Below are 23,411 nucleotides of genomic sequence, written 5' to 3'. Positions count from 1 at the left end.
AATTGTAGAGAGTATAATAATAAATTAAGGCATTACTTTCGCTGTTGGCGACTAATGAATTAGCAATTAAATAAAAAAATGAAACTACTTAATCATTTAAGCACTTTTGAAACCAATGGATCTGATCTTCGTGGTCAACTTACTCTAGTATGCACGTAGAGATTTATTGTCAAAACGCAATCTCAGTACTCGGTTGTCGCTATCTGACTCTCAACCTTATTTCAAGAGTTTATTCATTTTTGACGTCTTTACCTTCATTTTTTTCTCTCCTTACCTGACTCAAGTACTATTGGCTTGCACCTTGAACTTTTTTACTTCCATTGTTTAATTGAAATACTTGTGTCCAACACTTCTGATTATACCTTAAAATTACTCATCTTAAGTTATTATAACGATGGTTTTTCGATACTCTCGATAGAACGAGAAATATAATTCCTAGAACTAGAGTGTCAGTCGAGCATAATTTGACTATCAACATAACATCATAGTCTATCTCGTCCTTTGTCTTAGACAGATATAAAAAATAATCAAAATGATTAAAAACAAGATAAAATGTATTTATTGGTTATTAATTTCGTTTTAAATTAAGTCGCAAAAGTAATTTGTAACTGTTTTAAAAATTTAATTTTTAAAAATATGATTTTGTTCGATAAATAATAAATTTTATTCAATAAATGAATTATTTGATATAATAAAGATGACAATTCGTCCAATATTGTTTAAAACTAAGTAGTATTCAACTCAATAAATAATAAAATAAAATCACAAAACTTTAACGTTGATTTTAGTTTTTTTAAGTTTTTCTTTCTCCAATAGTTTTTCTTTTTAATAAAGTTCATGTTTGCATTTTGCAAAATGTCAACTTTAAGTTTTTAACGAAAACGTCCATTGCTTTGACCTTTAAAAAATCCGATATAAGAAAGAGTGGGAAATAAGCTAATAAGTTTTTCACTGTTTTATCATACACAAAATCAAAATTTATACGTTGTTAACAAACAAATAAATTTTCCTTTTAAAAATACCTAAATCATTTAAACTTTATAAACGGCCTCCATAGTATGTAATGTAATATTACATTGTTACATTATTATATTATTTTGTATGATTTATGTATAAGAACATTTTATCAAATCTGACAACTTTATTTGTTTAAAAATAATTTTTATTTTATCGTAACAAATAATTGTGTACTATGTTCAAAATTTTAAATTTGTCATTTATGTGTGAATAAATTCATTAATATATATGAATTAATTTTTATTTTGAATGATAGTTCAATAAAACTAACGGAAAATTTAATACTAATGTATTATTTATATAACGAACCTCAAAATAATGGATGGAACAATACAATGTGATAAAAATAAAAATAAATAAAAGAGAAAATTTTTTGCAAGTGGGATTACTCTAAGAACTTAAACACAAAAACTCTTGAATGGCAAAATTATTTTGTTAAGATATTATTTTATGAAAACTGTAATTTATAAAGATATAAAAACCCAATCTTTAAGTTAATAAGTATTAAAATTTTATATTTAAGTTTATACGATTCAAAAATATAATTCATGTATAAACTTCAGAGTAAATAGCATCTTTATAAATCAAATATACAGAGTGATCCATTTAACATTGACCAGCAAATATCTTATCTTATCTAATATGTGTCTTTACGAGCCATCATAACCGCTGCAATTAACTACCTGTATTACAAGTCTACCCGTTTTATACATATATATAGGTAAAAAAAATCAAAACTTTAAAGTTAAATAACATGCAAACTAATCGACTTAAATGAAAAATTCAAACGCTAAAAATTATAAAAAAAAAAACTCTATCAATATATCTAACTAAAAATATATGTTTCCATTTGAAAAAAAAAAGTTGGTACCCTTTTAAGGCATAAGGGATGAACCTAAAAATTATCTGATCATGGATAAATGTAGAGTTTTATGTAACTAAAATAATTAAAAAAAAAAATTATTAAAATAATAAATAGTTTTTGAGATATTTGCTGGTCAATGTTAAATGGATCACCCTGTATATATTAGAACAAACAAAAAATAACATTATCAATGAATATGAAGAACATGATTAATTTGATTTCACTATTATACTTATTTATTTTATTGTACAATTAGAATAAATATTAAAAGAATAGTTGAATTCTCGATTATTATAAAATTATAAGTATCAATTAATTTAAATATTCGATAAATCATATTTTTAAAACTTAATATTTTTTTTTAACTATGTACACTATACATGAATTATTTATTGACAGAAGAAACATAAAAAGTTCATTATCATCCTTCCCGTCAAAAAATCCTTCATAAAAACTGAAGGATCCTTAGCTCACTTCTTTATATTTATCATTGTAATATGTACGTATTTGTTATTTTATTTAATTAAACTTGTTTTAAATTAATATTCTAGTCATCAAAACAGTATGGTGTTCATAGACGTAATGATTGTTTTTTTTTATTTAAAATATTTTCCAGGAAATAGTGTATTTTAATTAGCATAATAGTCTGATTATCCGTTTTTCAATTTAATTTTTTTAATTATTACTATTATTATTTTTATTATTTATAGTAATATTTTTTCATATTTATCTAAATTTAACAAAAAACTTTTTTTCCTTAAATATTTCAATACATAGTACTTGATTTATATTTTGTTTTTAGTTTAGTTCAAGAGTACATTACAGACTTAATAAACAAAAAAAAATTTGTAAATAATAGACGTTAAAATACACGAAATTAAACATTTATTATATTTCTAGTTTATTGGGTGCTTTATTACTTCTAAGAATAGATTTCATTAATTTTTAACACATTAAATCTTCAANGCTTTATTACTTCTAAGAATAGATTTCATTAATTTTTAACACATTAAATCTTCAATTACAATTTTTTCTATCTATTTTTCATAGGTTATCTTAAATTTCATATCATGTTAAGAATTTCTCGAAACAATACTTAATTGTAAACTAAATTTACTCTATATACTAAATATACTCTATTATACTAGAGTACTTTCCTTAGAATTTAATAGGACTTTAATTTATAGCTTTGTTAAGCTTAAAAATAAATTTCTAAATAATATTCATTATATAGACATTTTTTTAAATAACTTATATCTTGACGTTCTTAAATAAGTAATATTAAGTATTTTTTTAATACTTTAAAGTATAATGTTGATTTATACCTATAAAACTATTTCGCATTCATAACAAAAAAAAGAAATAAAATTCAATAAATTTCTTTGATTTAGTTCATTGGACTGTGCTATTGATTCATACGTTTGAGTACGTCAATACTCAAATATCGTTCTAAAACTCTCTTTGATATTCCAGTGTATCATAAAAAAAAACATTAAAGATTGCTATAATGTACAATAATGTATTTTTCATATCCAATAATTTAAATTTTTCTTGAAGCAATTTGCCTAACATGTCATATGAAATAAAATATAGCAATCTAATTAATAAAATATAATTGTACATAAAAATATTTATATAATAAATAGTTCATATTTTAAAATTCTAAAAACTGGATAACTGGATGGACTAAAAAATTATTGAATAACGGACAAATTGAGATACATATGCAACTAACAAAAATAAAAATAAATTATATTATAAGAGAAATCATATGACCACGTTAAAAGAATTGCTTTGTATTATTAAACAAAAAACAAGTTTAAAATAATGTATATAAATCAGTAGATGTAAATGTATAAAATCACTCAAAGTTTAAATGAAATAAAACAATGAGGTATTATTATAAAATCAAAAAGATCCGACGAGTTATATTTCATTATAACTTGGTTAAAAGTATAAAAACTATTTAAAACTAACTTGTGTAGTTCCTTGTCTTAAGTATTGTTAGCGTGTTTTTCAAACATTGATCCACCCTGAAATTACCGACTCGATGTTACTGTCCTATTTTCAATTCTTAAATAAAATCAATCCTATTGGGCTAGTGTATTTAAGTGAAATTTATAACTATGAATTATAGAAAAAAGTTTATGGGTAATTATTATTTAAATATGGAAATTCAAGAAAAAAAAACAAAAATAAATTGTTAATTAAACGTTTGACTTAAACAATAATAAAATAATATAAATGGAAATTGTACTTTGTACCAGTAGTATGCAATTCATGAATATCAAGTCATATTATTTATAAATAGCTTTTCTTAGTAATAATTATGTTATAGTCTACAGGTCAACCAAAATAAACAAAGTTATTTTTAATAAAACATGTTATTAAATATAATGAACCATAAGTATAATGTTTGGTGTTTAAAAAGAAAAAATATCGTAGATGCTTAAATTACATTGATTGAAACATGTGGTGAAAAATATTGTTGATTTTTAATTAAAGATAAACTCAATAAAAAACCATAAATATATAAATGTTTAGTCAATAGCCCAAATAACGAGATAAATGATTTTTTAAAATAAAAAATACGTTGAAAGTACTGTTATTTTAATATTTTTTTGTGTTCGGATATGGGTTGTTTAAAAATGATGTGCCCATTTATAAATATACATAGTACAATGACATATAAAATTATATACAGACTGTAGTAACATTAAACAGACCGCGATTTATATAGGGGACCTATGATCAGTTTAATGAACGAGAAATTAGGATTATTTCATCCCAGCGTTCTGTTGTATTATAATCAGATACTTGGGTTTTCATTTCACTTTGTGTGCACAAACATACTAAGTTTAGGTCAAATTAACAAATCTCTTCGGATTTCCTTCATGCGTTAAAATCAGCATTGGAAGCATAAAGATCGGTCATGATGATAAAAACAACCAAGTGATGTAGTAGTAATTTAGAAGAAATTATTATGTATACACAATTAGTTTTGTCTTCCAATACAGTTTTAATAACTAAATTTTTGCAGGATTTCAAATATCAACTGAAATTGAAATAAACTTTATCATAGTGTAGGTTGGGTTACTCAAAAATAAAAGAATGGGTTTAATTATACAAAACTAGTAAGTAACCATTTATTGTTTAACTTATTACTATTTGTTTAACTGCATAAAATTAATATAAGTTAAGATGAACATAAATGACATTAGTATTGTTCGCGCTATGCGCTTTATTTGAAATTTTATCTTGGACAGTATAGGTGGGGTGGATCAGAAGCACCTACGTCCTATCTGCCCGTCTACCCTTTTTATCGTTGTTGACCAGCCGCTGTATACAAAGTTTATATTGTTTTAGTTATAGTTGGCTCATTACTTACATTTATTATTCATTTTGAACAACAAATAATGTGATTTATTTACGTTGTAATGTGTTTGCTGTGCTCTACAGGAATCCAGTATTGAATTCAATATATTTTTTTAAAGACTTTTAGCATTAGTGCAAACAGGTAAAAAAATTTTTGTTTGTCACAATTTTCATAAAAATACTTAAAAAAAAAACATATTTATAAATAATAATAACAAAAAAAAAAACACAGTAAAATGAATACCTTCTCAGCTTTGCATCGAAGCTAAAAGTTTTCAACTAAATATTTAGACGTAATATTGATTCAATATTCAAAAAAGCTATATTATCATTGTCAACCTGAGATAGTCAGTAGAGCTGAAATGTTCTATAACAAGCAGATATTGTAAAATTACAAATATGCAAATATTGTGTAATTTAACAGATTCGCATCGAAGCTTTTTGTATAATTATGATGTTAATCATTGTCAGATATCATCTATGTTCGTCCCCACTAACTATGAACTCGCAGTGTCTCACTCACACTGTGGGTTTTTAAATTTTTTTTCAAAATTTAAAAATTACAAAATAGCTTATTGAATTGACATTAAAATCTGCAAAAATCTTTTTTAAAAATATTTACAATTAACATTTAAATATTATTTATTATTATTTTTTTGTAAAAGGGGAGTTAAATAATGTACTCCCTATTCTAAAAAATATACCGTCTGGTCTAAAATATTGGAATAAATCATTTAAAAACATATTGCAGTAAAAAATTATAACAACATAAAAAACGATAATTTTTATACAAAAATAATAAATAATTAATAAATTCGGGGGCCTTTTACATATAGAATTTAAGGTGTCGGGACAAACTTTTTTTAAACTTGCAGTATGTAACATAAGCTCTACTTTAACATTGTTTAAAGCACTGAGTAAGTCTGAAACATTTTCAAAAGTTAAGTTTTATGATTATATAAAAGTTGACATTTTTAATCTTCCATGATGAATGGTCGTATTTTCAAAAATACCTAAAGTTTTTATAAAAAATATTATTTTATTAATTTACTTATAATTTGTGTTTTTTGACGTATCATTGATAAAAACCAATCCGATGAGAGCTGAGAAAAAGTGGTGTCAGACACAAAAAATAATAATAAACACACCATAGTAAAATCAATACCTTATGAGCTTCGTATAATAACATATATACACTTTTGAACACATGAAGTTTTTTTATGACATGTAACAATTTAAAATAGCTGTAGAAATATTGTTTTTACTATCGAATTAAAAAAAAAAAAATCAAAATTGTTCACATAAAAAAGTCATTCAATATGAATAATGAAGAAAGACGTGATTTGACGTTTCAATTATGTAAAGCGTTCGAAACACAAGTTCATGTGTCTATTTTTACATTATTTCATGTAACACGAGTATTTTAACCAATAATAAGTGGTCACCTTTTTTCTTTGAGTGTAACTGACAGGTCGAAGGAAGTTTTTTGTGTTACGCGTGACGTATTATAAATTTTCATCGAGTAGTGGAAAAACGATTTCCCAAAAATTACGTGCTTTGTAAAAGTGGTATACTCTTATGCTTTTTTTGTATAAAAAAAAAACTATGGTGCAACTGAAGTTACCCGAAACAGAGTTATGCAAACATATTTCTTACCTTACATAGCGGTACACAAAATAATAGTAGCTTTAAGGTGTATACAAGTATAATAAATTAATGGTATAATTTTTCACAATCACAATCGGCATGTCATTACATTTTGTACAGCAAAATGATAGGCCTGAACTTAGTTTAATGTCTGTAAATCACGGTTTAATCAAATAATGAGTAAGCGCAGCGCACGGGTGTTCGTGTTGGAAACCCAACCATACTAGACCGATGACAATTTAATGTTCTTTTGCACGGAATAGATTATATTGTAAGGTAACCTAAAGTGCAAACGACTTTACTTAGGTTTATAAGGATTGGTTCGAAGATATGTATGAAACATTCACAAATTTATTTATTAGTTTATGTCATTTGTTTTACTCGGCGAATTTTCTCCGTGTCTACGCGTATTTGGCAAAAGATTGCCAAGTGGGAAACATTGTGATTTTATTATTTTACTTCGTGTCCTTAGTTTGTCGGTAGAATTCATTATTATTTTAATTTATTTTTTCACAAAAAAAAGTCGTGTACAAAATTCTGGTACAGCCAACGATCACATCAGCTGGAATTTCGCGGTTAGGAACCGTTAAAATAACAACTACTGTGTCATTTTTACCGTTAAAGTGTAAATGATTGTTATTCTTTTGCGTTTACTATTTCAGACATTACAAAAATATAAAAATTATTCGTGTGCATGTTTAACAAACAACCATATGTATTATTGTTATTATTACTTTCTAATGCGTAATTATGTAACAGGAGCTGGGTTGACAATTGATAATATAAAATCTTAATGTGTTCTATGATTAATAATTCCATTTTTAATTGATGTTTCTGTTTAGTTAGTAATTTGCAGAAAATAGGAGATTGCTGCAATTAATTTGTTTAAAATTCTCTGCTGGTTAATTCAGAATGACGTCTTTGATGGTGGTTATTCAAAGGAATAAATAGTTTGGCGAGTCTCAACTAAGTGCCTTGTAAACTATTATCAGATACGATAAAAAAACTAAAACTGATATTTTATAAACTTTAAAATGTTTGAGATAACTTTTGGTAGATTGCAATTTCAATAAAGTTTAACTTGATTAATTAATTACAATTATTTATTGAAATTCAAAGTTTTTAAGGAATTAACAAAAACCAAAATGTTAATCAAGGGTGTTATGTGTAACAATTCTAACTAATTAAATTTATTTAAATAATTTTTTTAAAAGTAATAATAACTTAATTTGATTTTTTTAGTGTTTAAAACAAATCATACATAATAGTGAAATATCGTCCAACCGTTTTAACTATGTTACCCAGTAATGACGGAAGCGAACGCTTTATCTTGAATTGAGATAGATGTTTTCTTGGCAAATGATGCGCTATGTTTCATAAAAGAGAAGGAAGGTTTTTCAGACTGTTTCCATATCGTGAAACACTGAGAATTACTGCTTTGAAAGATTGCCCTCAGGATCGTTATCGTTATTAGTTTTTTTGTTACACGGGTCCATTGGGAAATATCTCGAATTTCTACTCGGTAAATTCGTCCTTGACTCTGACAATTAAAGTAAACAGTTTAACCAATATAAATTTATACGCATTAAGGTACATAACATTTTTTTAGTGCACGTCGTTAGAGTTTATACAATAAAATATTAAACATGTTACTATTTTATTTTTAGTTTTGGTATTCCGGAATATTAAATTATCAATTGTTTTTTTTACTATGAATAATAACATTTCTATTATAATTACAACTATTATTAGATACGAGATTGTTAGCTTTTAAAAACAAAAAGGTAATATTGTATGTCTCAAGATATTTTGATATTTAAACATTCTGGGCGTAGCACAGCAATTTTTTAAAAATTATATCCGATTTGATTTAACGATTGTTTGAGTTTTTAACAATCAATTTAGGTGACTGTAATTTAAAAAAATGTCTTCCTAGTTGACCAAGTTAGTTTTTGCGGGACTGCTACTTTCAGGCACGTAGACAAGGGTGGGCCTGGTCCCCCTTAGATTTATTGTGGCCCAGGGCCGGCCCCCCAAATTTAAAATTCAATTATTTTTACGAATTATCAAAAACGTGCTAGGCCTTATTTATATTGAAATTATTATTAATTTGTGATTACTATTGAGTAATACAGTTATTATTATGGCTGTATTTTCATTTTTATATTTATAGAAAACGTTATTTGAAAAAGATAACGTTCTAGACATTGGAATAGCAATTACTCCAAACGTGGTTGTAGGTAAATTTTTTTTAACTCTGTCCAACATATGATAATAAACTACGAAGTATTTGCATTGATTAAAATCTAGTTGATTACAAAATTCGATAGAGTATATGAAAATTTTTTTGATAAATCTTATCTTGAATTTGTTTCTTTTAGCTTCGATGCGAAGCTGAGAAGGTATTGATTTTACTAAGATGTGTTTTTTTTTTGTGTCTGTTACCACTTTTTCTCAGCTCTCACTGAACCAATTTCTTTCAATGATACGTCAAAAGATCACAAATTGTATTTAGTCAAAGACATTACCCTCAAAAATTGAAAAATTTTCCCTCGTTCCCCATAAATGGGGGAAATCTCCAAAAAAATTACAAATTTAAAAATCTCTAATTTTCGAAATTTTCGAAATTTTTCTTACTAATAACTGTCGTAACTTTTTCAAAAATAGACATATCAATATAATTTTTTTTATAGATGTTTGATGTCTTTACTTAAATCGAATAAATGCACATTGAAAGTAGAAATTTTTCTACTTATGTACAGTTCACAGTTGTAAATAAGCAAATACCANACTTATGTACAGTTCACAGTTGTAAATAAGCAAATACCAATATAAAATAAGTACAATTATTATTATAATTTTTACATTTTTTTCGAAATTCTTTTTTAGGTTTCAATGAAATTATACGATATGAACTTAAGTAAAAAATTGTAAACACATGAAAAGATAAAGTCATATAAAAATTGATTTCACAAATTCATATTATCCCTTGAATAATGGTTCAGTAAAATGTATAACTTTATTATTTAGACTATTAGATACTATGACGTGATTCTTATTTTAATTTACATTTTATGTCTACTATTATAAAAATGACGGTAAATTAATTTTATACGTAATAAATCACTTTTAAATTATATTGACTCACTATTTTTGAAAACAAAATTGTTAATCGAATAAATGTATTTATGAATATATCTATATAAATGATAACATATACTAAAATATCTAATATTTATTAAATGTGTAGTTTTAAAAAAAGTGTTTTTCTTAAGAAGTCATACCAACAGTAAGTAATTCGGATTATAATAATGATTTTTCATCAATTTTGCGTGCTGACAATATTCTTTGGGATATTTGTTAATATCCAATTTATCACATGTTGTTGTTATAAACCGACACCAGAGAATTTTGAAGATGCAGAAGAACTTGAAATAGCATGGCATTTGGATACTGGGTATGAACGATTAACACAAAATTTACCAACTCGTGTGGGTATAAAAGAATTTAAACGTATCATGACTAAAGATGAAAACAAACCAACAACATTTACACTACACAATAGGCCACAAATTATCTACTACAACCTTTATTGCAGTAACTTAAGGGACCTATTACAATATATGAGCCTTATTGGTTCATTTGAAAGAATTCAAATATTAAAAGAAAATGCTAGTGTACTTTTAGACGAATCAATTATTCAACACATGCTAGCCCTAATGCTAAAGACAGACCTAGATGCACCTTTAGATCCTTTATGGGCTATGTTTATGTATGCAATTTACATAAAAGAACAAAGGGATTTTTTAAAAGGTAACTTGGTCATACATTTTAAGGATCTTATACGAGTTATAATAGAAATTTTAAAATCACATGCAAAAAACGATTGTGACATAAATATTACAAACGAAATAAAAATAAATCCAAGTGACACACATAAAATTGACGAAATAAAAAATGTTATGAACATAAGAAATCATAATAATTCCTTTTTTCTGAGTGATATAGAGGTAAATAATTGGATTTCACTCAGTAAAATTTATTTGCACAAAGTTATCCAAAATAAAGATATTTTGAAAAAAATAATATTGGATTATGGAGAACAGAGTCAGAAAGTTTATTACTATATCATGGAAGATATTAATACTGCATATACAGCTGCAAGGAATTATCATTGGTTTGATTTATGGATTTCAAAAATAGGAGATTATCAAAAAAAAGTTTTTGACATTTTTAGAATCTTACCTTTGTATTTTATAAGGAAACATCTGTCGTATTTAATGTTCAATACAGATAACGATATTATTAAGAATAATAATTACGAAATGCACCAATTATTGTTAAATAATCATNACGAAATGCACCAATTATTGTTAAATAATCATACATTAAATAATATATTCAAATTTAAAAATAAACAACAATTTGAAATCGATTGCATTATACGAAAATTCTCTCAAAAACCAAGTTATAGTAGATCCTATGATCTTATAAATAGTGAAAATATAAATTCAATTGATGAACATATTAAAAGAAATTATTTTGGTGAGTCATTTAATACGTTCAAAGAAGATGACGAAATTAAAAAATCATTAGATTATAAATTGAAAAATAACTTCGAAAAGTTTAAAAACTATCTAGATTATTTAAATTATATCTATATGAATATCGACATTAAAATTGTTCGATCATTCATTGAGTATTCTTCAATATACAGGTATGTTAAGCCCCCAGATGATCGGAAAACAGAAAGAACATATATGAACTATTAATATGTATTTTAAATATGAAAAATTAATTATGTTTTCTATTTTTTTAAAACACATAAAAATCTAAATTGAATATTGAGTTTTAAATAATAAAATAAACTATATTCAACCATACATGTGTATCTTTTTTTAACAATAAAAGTCTGAAACTTTGACAATTAAATTGTTAATTTATCACCCACTGAACTTCAAATATTTAAATTATATAAAAAAATAAGGATTTGTAAATAAGACCCATACTCAAAATATCCATTTAAAAAATACTGTGTTTAAACTGCTTAAAATTGATTGATTTTCACATTATTAATTTAAACAGAATTTTTGACTTAGTATTCAAAAATAATAATAACGAATCATTCGATATAAAATTGAGTAAAATTATATTATGTAATATGAGGTATAGCCAATAATTTATCATATGACTTAATTTTTTTATGCATATACCTTTATTATATTAACACAATTTTTTAGAAAAAATGTAATACATATGATTAAAATGTATTAGAATTCCAATGTGGCTGAATGGTAAATTCTATAAGACTGTAGTGGTCTCACTACAGCTATGTATGGTTCAAAGTGTTGGTTAATTGATAAGAAAGTAGAGCAGAAACTTATAACAGTAGAGATGAGAATTCTTAGATGGATGAGTGGAGTGACTAGAGAAGATAGTGTAAGAAACGAGAATATAAAAGGGAATATATGTATAGCGTCAATCGTGGATAAGATGAGAGAAAATAGACTTAGATGGTTCAATCATAATACCAGGAGGGAAGAATCGGAAACCGTAAGAACAGTTTTAGAAATGAATGTTGAAGGGAAAAGTGGTAGAGGAAAACCAAAAAAAGAGATGGAGAGATGTTATTGAATGCGATATGAGGATAGCTGATATGAGCGTAAAATATATGATAGAACATATCAAGTGGTAGATTAGGATAAGGGTGTCCCCGACCTCAATTAGTTGAGATTAAGGCAAGGAGAAAGAAGAAGAAGATAATTAAAATATATGTTTTAACACTTACTTTAAAGTTTAAAAGCATTTAGTAGATACAATATACAGAGTAATTCATTTAAGATTTATGATAATTGTTTATTCTATAGATAATAACCTAATTAGGAAAATGACTGGTCGATAACGAATTTTGGACCAGTATTTGGAAAGTTATTGGAATTTGTATAACTGGGTGGAAGAAAGAGCAGACCGAAAAATTACTAGTGATAAAGGCATTTATACTTTTATTTTCATACCAATTATTGGATAACAAAACTTTTTAAAAAAGTCATTGCGTATATTTTTTTAACGATTACTACTAATTTTGGAAAATATCTAATACCATTTAAAACACATCGCGTTTGGACGGCAGGGACGGCGTTAAAAGGGGGCGAGGGTGGGCAGTCGCCCCCTCAGAATAAATTCTCGCCCTTCTCACGCACCCTCAATCATCACAGAAATTTTGATTTAAGTGGGTGATTTATCGGTTATCGTTGTATGATATGGTCCTCGTTATTGAGGAGAGTAAATAATCATATTTTATCGTTAATATAGAAATAGTTTTTATTTGTCGTAATGTCGATATCATTGAATTTTGTACGATTTAAATTCAAAAGAATTATTATTAACCATATTCGTCTAAATTATGTTAATCGTAGGTATCCACACGTCATGTCCTCTAACAGTATGTACAGTCCACAGTTGTGTGTGTATGTGGTAATATTGCGTTGGTGCATATATTTATATGTATTTTTGTGTTTTGTTTTTAATTTTATTATCTAAATTATACGACGACAAGTGGACGATTGACGAAATGACAACTATCAGCTGAGTATTAAACTAACATTAAAAGATTATTTTTATTTATTTTCAATTTTTTATAAACTACATCATTCGAGTTTCGATTGTAGTTCGTAATAGGTACTCTGCTGTTTTATCGCGTAGTGCGTATACTGTTTATGTGTTCGATCTATCGTTCAATTTACTAGTGATAAAGGCATTTATACTTTTATTTTCATACCAATTATTGGATAGGAAACTTTTTAAAACAGTCATTGCATATGTTTTTTTAACGATTAGTACTAATTTTGGAAAATATCTAAAGAATATCTAATAGCATTTAAAACAAATCCCGTTTGGACGGTTAAAACTATTCAATCGCCTGATAAATACCACATTTGTTTAAAAGCTCTCACTGAGCCAATTTCTTTCAATGATACGTCAAAAGATCACAAATTGTATTTNTTTGGACGGTTAAAACTATTCAATCGCCTGATAAATACCACATTTGTTTAAAAACACAGTTTTTATTATTTTTCTCCGAGGAAAAAAGTACAATTATTATTATAAGTTTTACATTTTTTTTGAAATTTTTTTTTAGGTTTCAATGAAATTATATGATATGAACTTTAGTGAAAAATTGTAAACACTTTTTGAAATTTTATGATTTTTAAATTTGTAATTTTTAGTAATTTGTAATACTAAATTGTTACATATTAATTTCATATTATATTTAATTGCTATAATAAATAATTATTCACATATTAAATTTATAAATCATAAAACTTGTAATCAAAATATAAATAATAAAATAGGGGATGATGTTTCTTTTGGAATAATTCAACATTTTTTAGCTTCGATGCGAAGCTGAGAAGGTATTGATTTTACTAAGATGTGTTTTTTTTTTGTGTCTGTTACCACTTTTTCTTAGCTCTCACTGAGCCAATTTCTTTCAATGATACGTCAAAAGATCACAAATTGTATTTAGTCGAAGACATTACCCTCAAAAATTGAAAAAATTTCCCTCGTTCCCCGTAAATGGGGAAACCTCCAAAAAAATTACAAATTTAAAAATTGCTAATTTTAAAAAATTTTTCAATTTTTTTACTAATAACTACCATAACTTTTTCAAAAATAGACAAATCAATATAATTTTTTTTTCATAAATGCTTCATGTCTTTACCTATCATTTGGTATATTTTTTTTATAAATTTGACCCTTTACCAAGCCATAGGGGGGGATTAAAAATAACAACTTTTTTACAAAAAATTAACTTTTTCAACTTAACTTTTGAAAGTGTTCCGGAAATACTGACACTTTTAAATATATCTTAAAGTAAAGCTAATGTAATATACTTTAATTTAAAAAAAAAAAATTGACCTCTGGACTTGTCTTCATAGTGAAAATAGACATCAAAGTTAATAAAAAATTACGATTTTTGTTAAATATTTTTTTTTTATATTTTTCACTTAATAATGCTATAACTTTTTGAAAAATATTCAATACAATTTTTTTATGAGAAATAATATTTTTTAATAATCTCTTTTTCATTCGACATACTTAATTTAATCAGAATATTAATAAGGAACTAGCAGATCATGTAGCTTTTGGAATAATACACTATTTTTTTAAAATTAAATAGTATCTAAAGATATGCATCGAAGCGTTTTTTTTTTGATAGTGATTTTAATCACTGTCAGGTATCATTATACTTGATCCAACTATGTCACGTCACCACTGTGCCACGACCACCATGTGCTGGGTTTTTTTTCATTTGGATCACTCTGTATACACAATTTTTTTAAAATGCTCCGATTTGACTTATTTCTGCATTAGTAGCATGCTTTAACGATGTAGATTTTAAAAACATATCTATTGTAGCGATATTTTTTTATAATTTAGTAGTTACAATAGGTAATTTATTTGTTTTTGTTTATTTGTTATTTGCGTGCTCTAAATAAAAGTAATAAAAATATGACTAAAAAAAGGCAGGAATTGTTTTTTATTTTAAATAAAATAAATTTTACATTGTTTATAATTTATATTTATTTAAATATTTTTTATAACTTATTTGTTATTAGTATTTAGGAATGAATTATTTTTTCTTAATATCTTAAAAACTGAAAAATTAAATCAGCTTATGTTCACATCATTATTTTATTAGCTTCGATGCAAAGTTATAAAGGTATTGGTTTTACTATGATGTGTTTTATTTATGTCTGTTACTACTTTTTCTCAGTCTCACCGAACCGATTTCTTTCAATAATATATNACTACTTTTTCTCAGTCTCACCGAACCAATTTCTTTCAATAATATATCAAAAGATCACAAATCGTATCTAGTCGAAGACATTACCCTCAAAAATTGAAAAAATTTCCCTCGTTCCTCGTAAATGGGGGAAATCCCTCAAAAAATTACAAATTTAAAAATCGCTAGTTTTCGAAATTTTTTTAATTTTTTTTACTTAAAATTGCCATAACTTTTTTATATAGATGCATGATATCGTTACTTTTTATTTTTGATATATTTGTCTTATAAATCTGACCCTTTACCTGCCAACGGGGAGGATTTAAAATGACAACTTTTTCACAAAAAATTAACTTTTTCCACTTAATTTTTTAAAATGTTCTGGAAAGTCTGACACTTTTATCTATATCTTAAATTAAAACTAATGTAATATACTATTTTATTTAAAAAAATGTCGGACTTTATTTTGTCGTCACGGTGAAAATGGTTACCGAATGCTATTTTTGTGTAAAAATTCTCGATTTTATATTTTACATTTTTAACCTTATGATGATATAACTTTTTGAAAAATGTATGGATCAGCACAATTTTTTTATGAGAAATAATATTTTTTAATAATCCCTTTTTCATTATTTATCTTAATCAGGATATTAATAAGGAAATAGCAGATCATGTAACTTTTGGATTAATCCACCAATTTTTTAAAAATAAACACAAATTTTGAACTTGTAAGATTCATAGAATAGGATACTGTCTAAGGAGGAGTGGAGGGAGCCCCCCACAAACTTTTCATGGGAAACAAATTATGGAAAATGATACAAGGGCCCAAAATTGTTGGCCCATCCAATAAACATTTTTTGGCTACGTGCCTGGCTACTTTGTTGACCTCTCTTTAGTTACGCTCCTTCAATAAAAATCTTTTTATGTCTGATTAAAAATTTTAATCGGTTATATAATCATTTATTGGTTGGGTTTATAAATTAAATATATATTGTGAAACCCACTCTCAAATAAAAACAAACAAATAAACCATCCCTTATGTACAAGAAAAAATGGAAAAAAACCATATTTTTTACGCTTGGGTTTGACTAATAGTTTTGGACAATTTTGTTTACATATTGTCTGTAGAACAATAAAAATTTTAACGAAAAAACTTGAAAATACTAAACTTTAAATCGATTTTTATAATATTAAATAAAAATGTTGGTTATAATTTGTAAAATTTAAATTTAAACATTTGTTTTTAAGACTTAACTTAAATTAAAACATTGAAGTATGTTTTGCTTAAACCTATTTGGTGTATTGAAAACTCCTGTGATGAATCAAATTTTTATGGTGTTTATGTTTAACCTGCATTTTGAAATTTTCTAAATTGTATAATTATTCCTATTAATAGTCATTATTTTAGTACTTGAAATTGTAGAATGAAAACTAAACATTAAATGATGATTTTTGAAATAACTTATAAAGTAAAACTGACAGTAATAAAAAAATAATTTATTAATGCAAGAGATTCAGTTTCAAAAGAGCTGATTAATGGTTATAAAGATAGTAACAGTCTTACATGATGAGATTTTCGATTGCTTGTCTTACGTGAAGTGTAAAAGAGATAAAATATACATGTTGTAGACATCTGCGTTAAAATGTAATATTATTAAAGGACAAACTCAAAAAATAATTTCAAAACGATAATATTTTTTAGTAATGTCTTTGGATTTTTCTGAATAAATTGACTTAATACAGTAAATATTTATAAATACTGGACCTAGTAAAGTCTGAGGAAAATATTTCATACACAAATAGTAAAGTGAATTAAATGACCCAGTTTTTCAGTAAAAAATTGAAATACTAACTATTCTAATATATTAGTAGTATTTATATCAAATATAAATCAATTTTGTTATAGGAACTACTATGGTTTTAATTAGGTAATGATTTCACCAAAATATAGTTTATCTTAATTAGATATTGTAAAAAACTAATACGCTACATAAGTATTGTAGGTATTTATTGTTAGAAATTATGTAACCAAATCATTTCCTGGCGTATTATTACTTTTAAAACGATTTTTTCTCTATTGATTTAAATAAGTTGAATACGATTTCTTAAATCATAAGCAAGAAAAGGAAATCCCCAGAGAGCACATTTCAGCAAGCTGTGTAATAAATCTTCTCGTTTAGATAGAATTGGTCGCCCACCTGGTTTATTTTTAGGATTACCATTTTTAACGTAATCACTTAAACTACTGCATATTTTTTGGAAGCCTATATAACACTTACATTTTAAAAATTAAATGAATACAAAATTACAGATAATTGTTTAAAATGAATAGTAAATTAAATTTTGGCAGTGTTTCAGTAATTTAGAACATTTATCTGCTAACAATAATAAGACATTTAAAAAGGAGTGATGATAGAATTTAGGTTGGAAAAAGAACAATTGACAGAATAATTTTACATTTAACATCATGCCAAGTTTTACAAAACAAGGTTTATACAAGACACAAGTCTGCTTGCATAATATTAAAGTAATCTCATAAACTATTATACTTCTTAAATTTCAATTAATGCATTATTATTATTATTATTATAAGTGCTTTAAATTTTAATGTTTTATTGATTTTTGTAACTTAGTAGTGTACTAAAAAAACGTATCAATCGATGTTCGGAATTTTCTATTATTAATATATTTCAAACATTATATATAAAAAAATGATTAAAAAAGGTATATTTTTTAGGAAGAAATACAATTTTTTCTTTGCTTAAATGTAGAATGATATTTAATTTTGTTCTCCTGAATTCACTTCTTTAATCCTAGACCCTTAATATATACATATATAGAATGATTCATTAAAGATTAAAGACACTCATTTTCTCGGAAACTACTGAGAATTTTTAATTTTTGTAAAAGAAAATATTGTCTAATTCAACAAATTCTTCAATAATAAGTAGTAAAATAATTTTTTTTATCCCCTCCGGTGATAAAAACGTTAACATTAATTTTTTTTAATGAATTCCCTTAATTTTGTTCTTATAATTTTTTTTTTTAATGGTCATAATAATCGTTTTAACATTTATCATAAAATAAAAAGTTAACAACTATCGTTGTAAAATTTCAAATAATTTTTCTACAGATTATTGTTAACTTTATTGCTGAAGGTAGAAAATAATAGTTAATTTAATTCGAAAACTACAAAATGATCACAAAGCTTCAATTTTTTTTTAGCTCATTAATGGAAATATTACATCGACTATTATTAATCAAGCATTGAATAGCTTTGCGTCACAATGTTTATAGTTGGCTTTGACAGAGCTAAATGTATTTTCTCTGTTATATAATTAGTGTACTAGAATTGTTTTATGTGGCAAATTGTAAAAGTGATAATATAATATAATATATTCATTAATACTTATCATTACACTATAACAAATGTTGAATCTTGGTTCATGGTTGAATACACAATGTCACTAGCAAATTCGCTCTTAGACAGTGACATAACTAATAGGTAGACGGGATCATGGTTTTCTCAAGCTCTAATACTTATCTTCAAAATAAAGTTATAAGCAAAAATGACCCAAAATGATTTTATAAGAGAATTTTATAAACTATTGCTCTACTCATCAAGAAAGTGGTTACGCCAATTGTAAAATTTTTATTTATCATTACATTTTCATTAAATAAATATATATTGTTCTTTTTGAGCTCAATCTCCCAAAGATTCAGTAGCAATTAAAATTAGCTTCATAAATTTGTTTGTATGTTTTAATATCATTACGTCATGTTAATACATATCATAAACCAAAATTGAATATAACAGTTTTTTTAATAATAGAACTATATTTTTAACCTACTTCAAAATACAAAAATATTTTATCAACCTTATTTATACTTATTGTTCACGCAATAGGCTCTTTATCCTGTTAACAGAAAACAATTACAAAAACCTAAAATACATAAGAATATTTATATTGTTCAATGATCTTCAGTAATTACCAAAAATTGTTAAGTGCAGTACAGCAGCACTTACCGGAATCCTAATAATCACTAATACTTCCTGACTATTATAACTTAAATATCAAATTGAAATATAATATTTAATCTTGCAGAATTGTAGTTTGAAAACGAAAATGAATTTTCCAATAGGTAACAAAAATTAAACTTGAAAAATGACTACCAAATTGTTTACCGATATGATTGTTTTTCACTTTTTAGTCTTTAGTTCAGAAAATTATAACAATAGAAATTTAAAACTTTTTGGGGATTTTCCTGAGTGTGCTAGATTTGCTATAAATTAAGTGAATAATCAACTATAAAAAATCTACAGGTGAACATTAGGTAATATTTTTAAGGAGTTAAAATAATCTACTATTATAAAACGACTGAGAGACAGGACGTGGGTTTAGAATCGGGGTGGTTTGGAATCCCATTTGGTGTTCATGATCGACCAGATGGTAGGAAGATGGAAGTCGTGGTCATTCATTCAAGCGTTCGCCGAATCGGTTATATGCCGAAAAGAATCTACTGAACACCTATGAAAAAATCAGACTTGCTACTTGACTCAGCAAGACATGGTGCTAGTTCAGTCTGGCCAGTTCGAAGCACAACAGGTGGTATGAGTTTAAGAGACGGTGTAGGTTGCCCTGAAGTAACGTGTAATGGCAGTTTCAGTTCTCATAAAATTCCGGTCATAGTGGGAAAAAAATTAATATACGTACAAGAGATTTACCATAAGCTAAGGGGGCAAAGATCCGGGTAGACATTTTTTTATTAAATTTACCCTGGGTATGGGGTAAGTTGTAACACAAACATACAAGTGCGCCAATTTGCCATAAGAAAAGTAAGAACAATATATTGATGGACAAAATATATAATTGACTAAATAGAAATACCACATTTTATAAAAATTCTTTTATTTATTTTAAAAATCAAACCACAGTCTTTTGTAAGGTATTTTTTTATACAAAATCAAAAATGTGTAAATAAGTGTTTTTACACGTGATCTTTAAACTATATTACTAACGCAATATCTTTTTCAAATAGAAATATAATATGATTTGTTTTCTACGTCTAATAATTTTCAAAAAAAAAAAAATTTTATCTTTCCCTGTCTATCTTCTTAAAATTTTATCAACTTAAAGTTTGTTGACTGAAAATATAATGTTTAACTAGTTTACAAATAAAAAAAATGATCTTATTAAGAAATTGACTGGTCGATATTAATATTTGAACCAGTTTTTCAAAATACATTAACATTTTTATATCAGGCTGATAGGAGTAAAACAGTTAATTTACGTCTTGAAATAAAAATTAATAAACATCATCTTTTAGTTATGGAATAATATGACGAAAACAATTGTAAAGCTGCAACTAAAACTATTGCACAAGAAAGTATCTCTTTTGAACTATGAAATAAGTACTAAGTAGTACTCTTAGAGTATTTAAAAGATAAAGTTGATAAATTTATCTTAAATACTAATACCTAAAATATTATAATTTAAAAATTATATTAAAACACGCTAAATATAAATTTCTAACTACAATTAAAATTAACGTGTGCACACACGTATTAATTTTAGTGATTAACAAAGTGTTCAATAAACTGCTTTTATGCTAGTAAATAGGTAATAATAAGTAATCTTGCTATGACTGAATCATTTTGAGAAATACTGAATTCGCCAACTTACTCCACCTTACCTTAATCTTATTTTAACAAGTTAACATTGAACATTTATTGTAATTTAAATTCCATAATTAGTCTGATAACTGATTATTAACAATTATCAATCGTGATTTATATCAGTTTAACCTTCAATCATTTGCGCCGGGTAATTATTATAATTATTATTACTATTTAACCTTAGCAGTTCAAAATGTATTTTAAAAATATTTTAGTATATTGTGCCAATTGAGAATTTTTGTATCGTCTTATTTATTGTTAGATACATTGCTGAATTGGCTTAACGTTAATCAGTTAATGTATTCTATATTAACGTTTTAAGTTTCTGTGGGTCTATTTCGACAAATATTTACCCCACGTGCCGGATTAGTGTTTTTGTTTCTACATAGATTTAAGAAATAATTTATCAAATATGTCATACTCGCTAAAGATAAATTTACCTTGAGTGCTTTAGCATTAAAAATTATAGCAATTTTTAACAATATATCATATAATTTATACATTGTGTATATTATTAGATTTTTGTATAAGACGTTGTATATTGGTAAATATTAATTATAGAGAAAAATAAAAAATTAAGGTGAATAATGTGAAATAAAATATTAATTTTTCTAGTTTTCTTTAAAATATACTTTTATAATAAAATCTTTACAAAAGTTGTGAATTTAATAAATATATTTCATTCTACGCAAATTATCCCATGCAAAGAATCGTACACTGAAGCCACGCGACTGGCTGAGGAATAAACATCTGTGACACACTAACACCATTAATTACTATCATGATTACTAAATAATATTCAATTTTAAATGTTTTTTATAACACTAAGATATAAAAGCCATATTTTAAAAACTTTCTGATAATTTCAAGAAAAAAAACCCAGCACAGGGGGGTCGCGGCACAGTGGTGACGTGGCATAGTTGGATTATGTATAATGATATCTGATAGTGATTAAAATCACTATTATAAGAAATACTTCGATGCAAATCTGTAGATAGTGTTTAATTCTAAGAAATTGGTTCATATTTACAAAAGCAAAATGAATTCCTATTTCCTTAATTATATCCTGATTAGTATTTTTTAGATTAAAAGTATAATTTATGAATAAATATTTATTGTAGCTATTAAATATAGTATGAAATTAATAATTATTCATTTAATATTGTAATTTTTACCGAGAAATAATAACAAATGATGTAGTAGTTTATTTTGTTACTTCTATGAAAACATGTAAAAAAACCCAGCACAGGGGGGTCGTGGCACAGTGATGACATGGTATAGTTAGATCAAGTATAATGATATCTGACAGTGATTAAAATCACTATCAAAAAAAAAAACGCTTCGATGCAAATCTTTAGATAGTGTTTAATTTTAAAAAATTGGTGGATTATTCCAAAAGCTTCATAAACTGCTAGTTCCTTATTAATATCCTGATTGAGATAAAGTATGTCGAATGAAAAAAGGAATATTAAAAAATAGTATTTCCCATAAAAAAATTATATTGATCAATACACTTTTCAATAAGTTATAGCATTATAAAGTTTAAAATGTAAAAAATAAAATTGAGAATTTTCACACAATAATAGCATTTGGTAGCCATTTTCACCGTGAAGACAAAATAAAGTCCGAAATTTTTTTTTTACATAATAAGTAGATTACAGTAGCTTTAATTTAAGATATATATAAAAGTGTCAGACCTTCTGGAACACTTTTAAAAGTTAAGTTGAAAAAATTAATTTTTTGTAAAAAAGTTGTCATTTTAAATCCCCCCCTGTGGGCAGGTAAAAAGTCAGATTTATAAAAAAAATATACCAAATGATAGGTAATGACATCATGCATCTATAAAAAAAAAGAATTATATTGATATGTTTATTTTTAAAAAAGTTACTGCAGTTTTTAGTAAAAAAATTGAATAATTTTCGAAAATTAGCCATTTTTAAATTTGTAATTTTTTCGGAGGTTTCCCTCATTTACGGGGAACGAGGGAATATTTTTAAATTTTTGAGGGTAATGTCTTCGACTAGATACGATTTGTGATCTTTTGA

General features: G+C 25.4%; 2 protein-coding genes across 6 annotated transcripts in view; both read left to right on the top strand.

Annotated features, from left to right (window-relative positions):
- LOC126893600 (myotilin-like) overlaps positions 1–23,411 on the top strand; it is a 148,403-nt gene that overhangs the window by 6,852 nt on the left and 118,140 nt on the right. The window contains exon 2 of one of the 5 annotated variants that reach the window (XM_050663966.1): positions 13,321–13,392. The exons of the other annotated variants lie outside the window; for them this stretch is intronic. The gene's annotated coding sequence lies outside the window, so the exon portion shown is untranslated. The remainder of the gene's footprint in view (positions 1–13,320; positions 13,393–23,411) is intronic. 5 annotated transcript variants of the gene reach the window in all.
- The window catches only part of LOC126893602 (uncharacterized), a 105,149-nt gene continuing 91,870 nt past the window's right edge, over positions 10,133–23,411 (top strand). Inside the window, exon 1 of the mRNA XM_050663970.1 lies at positions 10,133–10,515. Within this exon, the coding sequence (XP_050519927.1) occupies positions 10,216–10,515 (300 nt within the window). The 5' untranslated portion in view covers positions 10,133–10,215. The remainder of the gene's footprint in view (positions 10,516–23,411) is intronic.

This window comes from Daktulosphaira vitifoliae, unplaced genomic scaffold (assembly GCF_025091365.1).
Source record: "Daktulosphaira vitifoliae isolate Bord-2020 unplaced genomic scaffold, ASM2509136v1 Scaffold_1, whole genome shotgun sequence".
Classification (NCBI taxonomy): domain Eukaryota; kingdom Metazoa; phylum Arthropoda; class Insecta; order Hemiptera; family Phylloxeridae; genus Daktulosphaira; species Daktulosphaira vitifoliae.
This window is presented reverse-complemented; position numbering and strand designations above follow the sequence as displayed.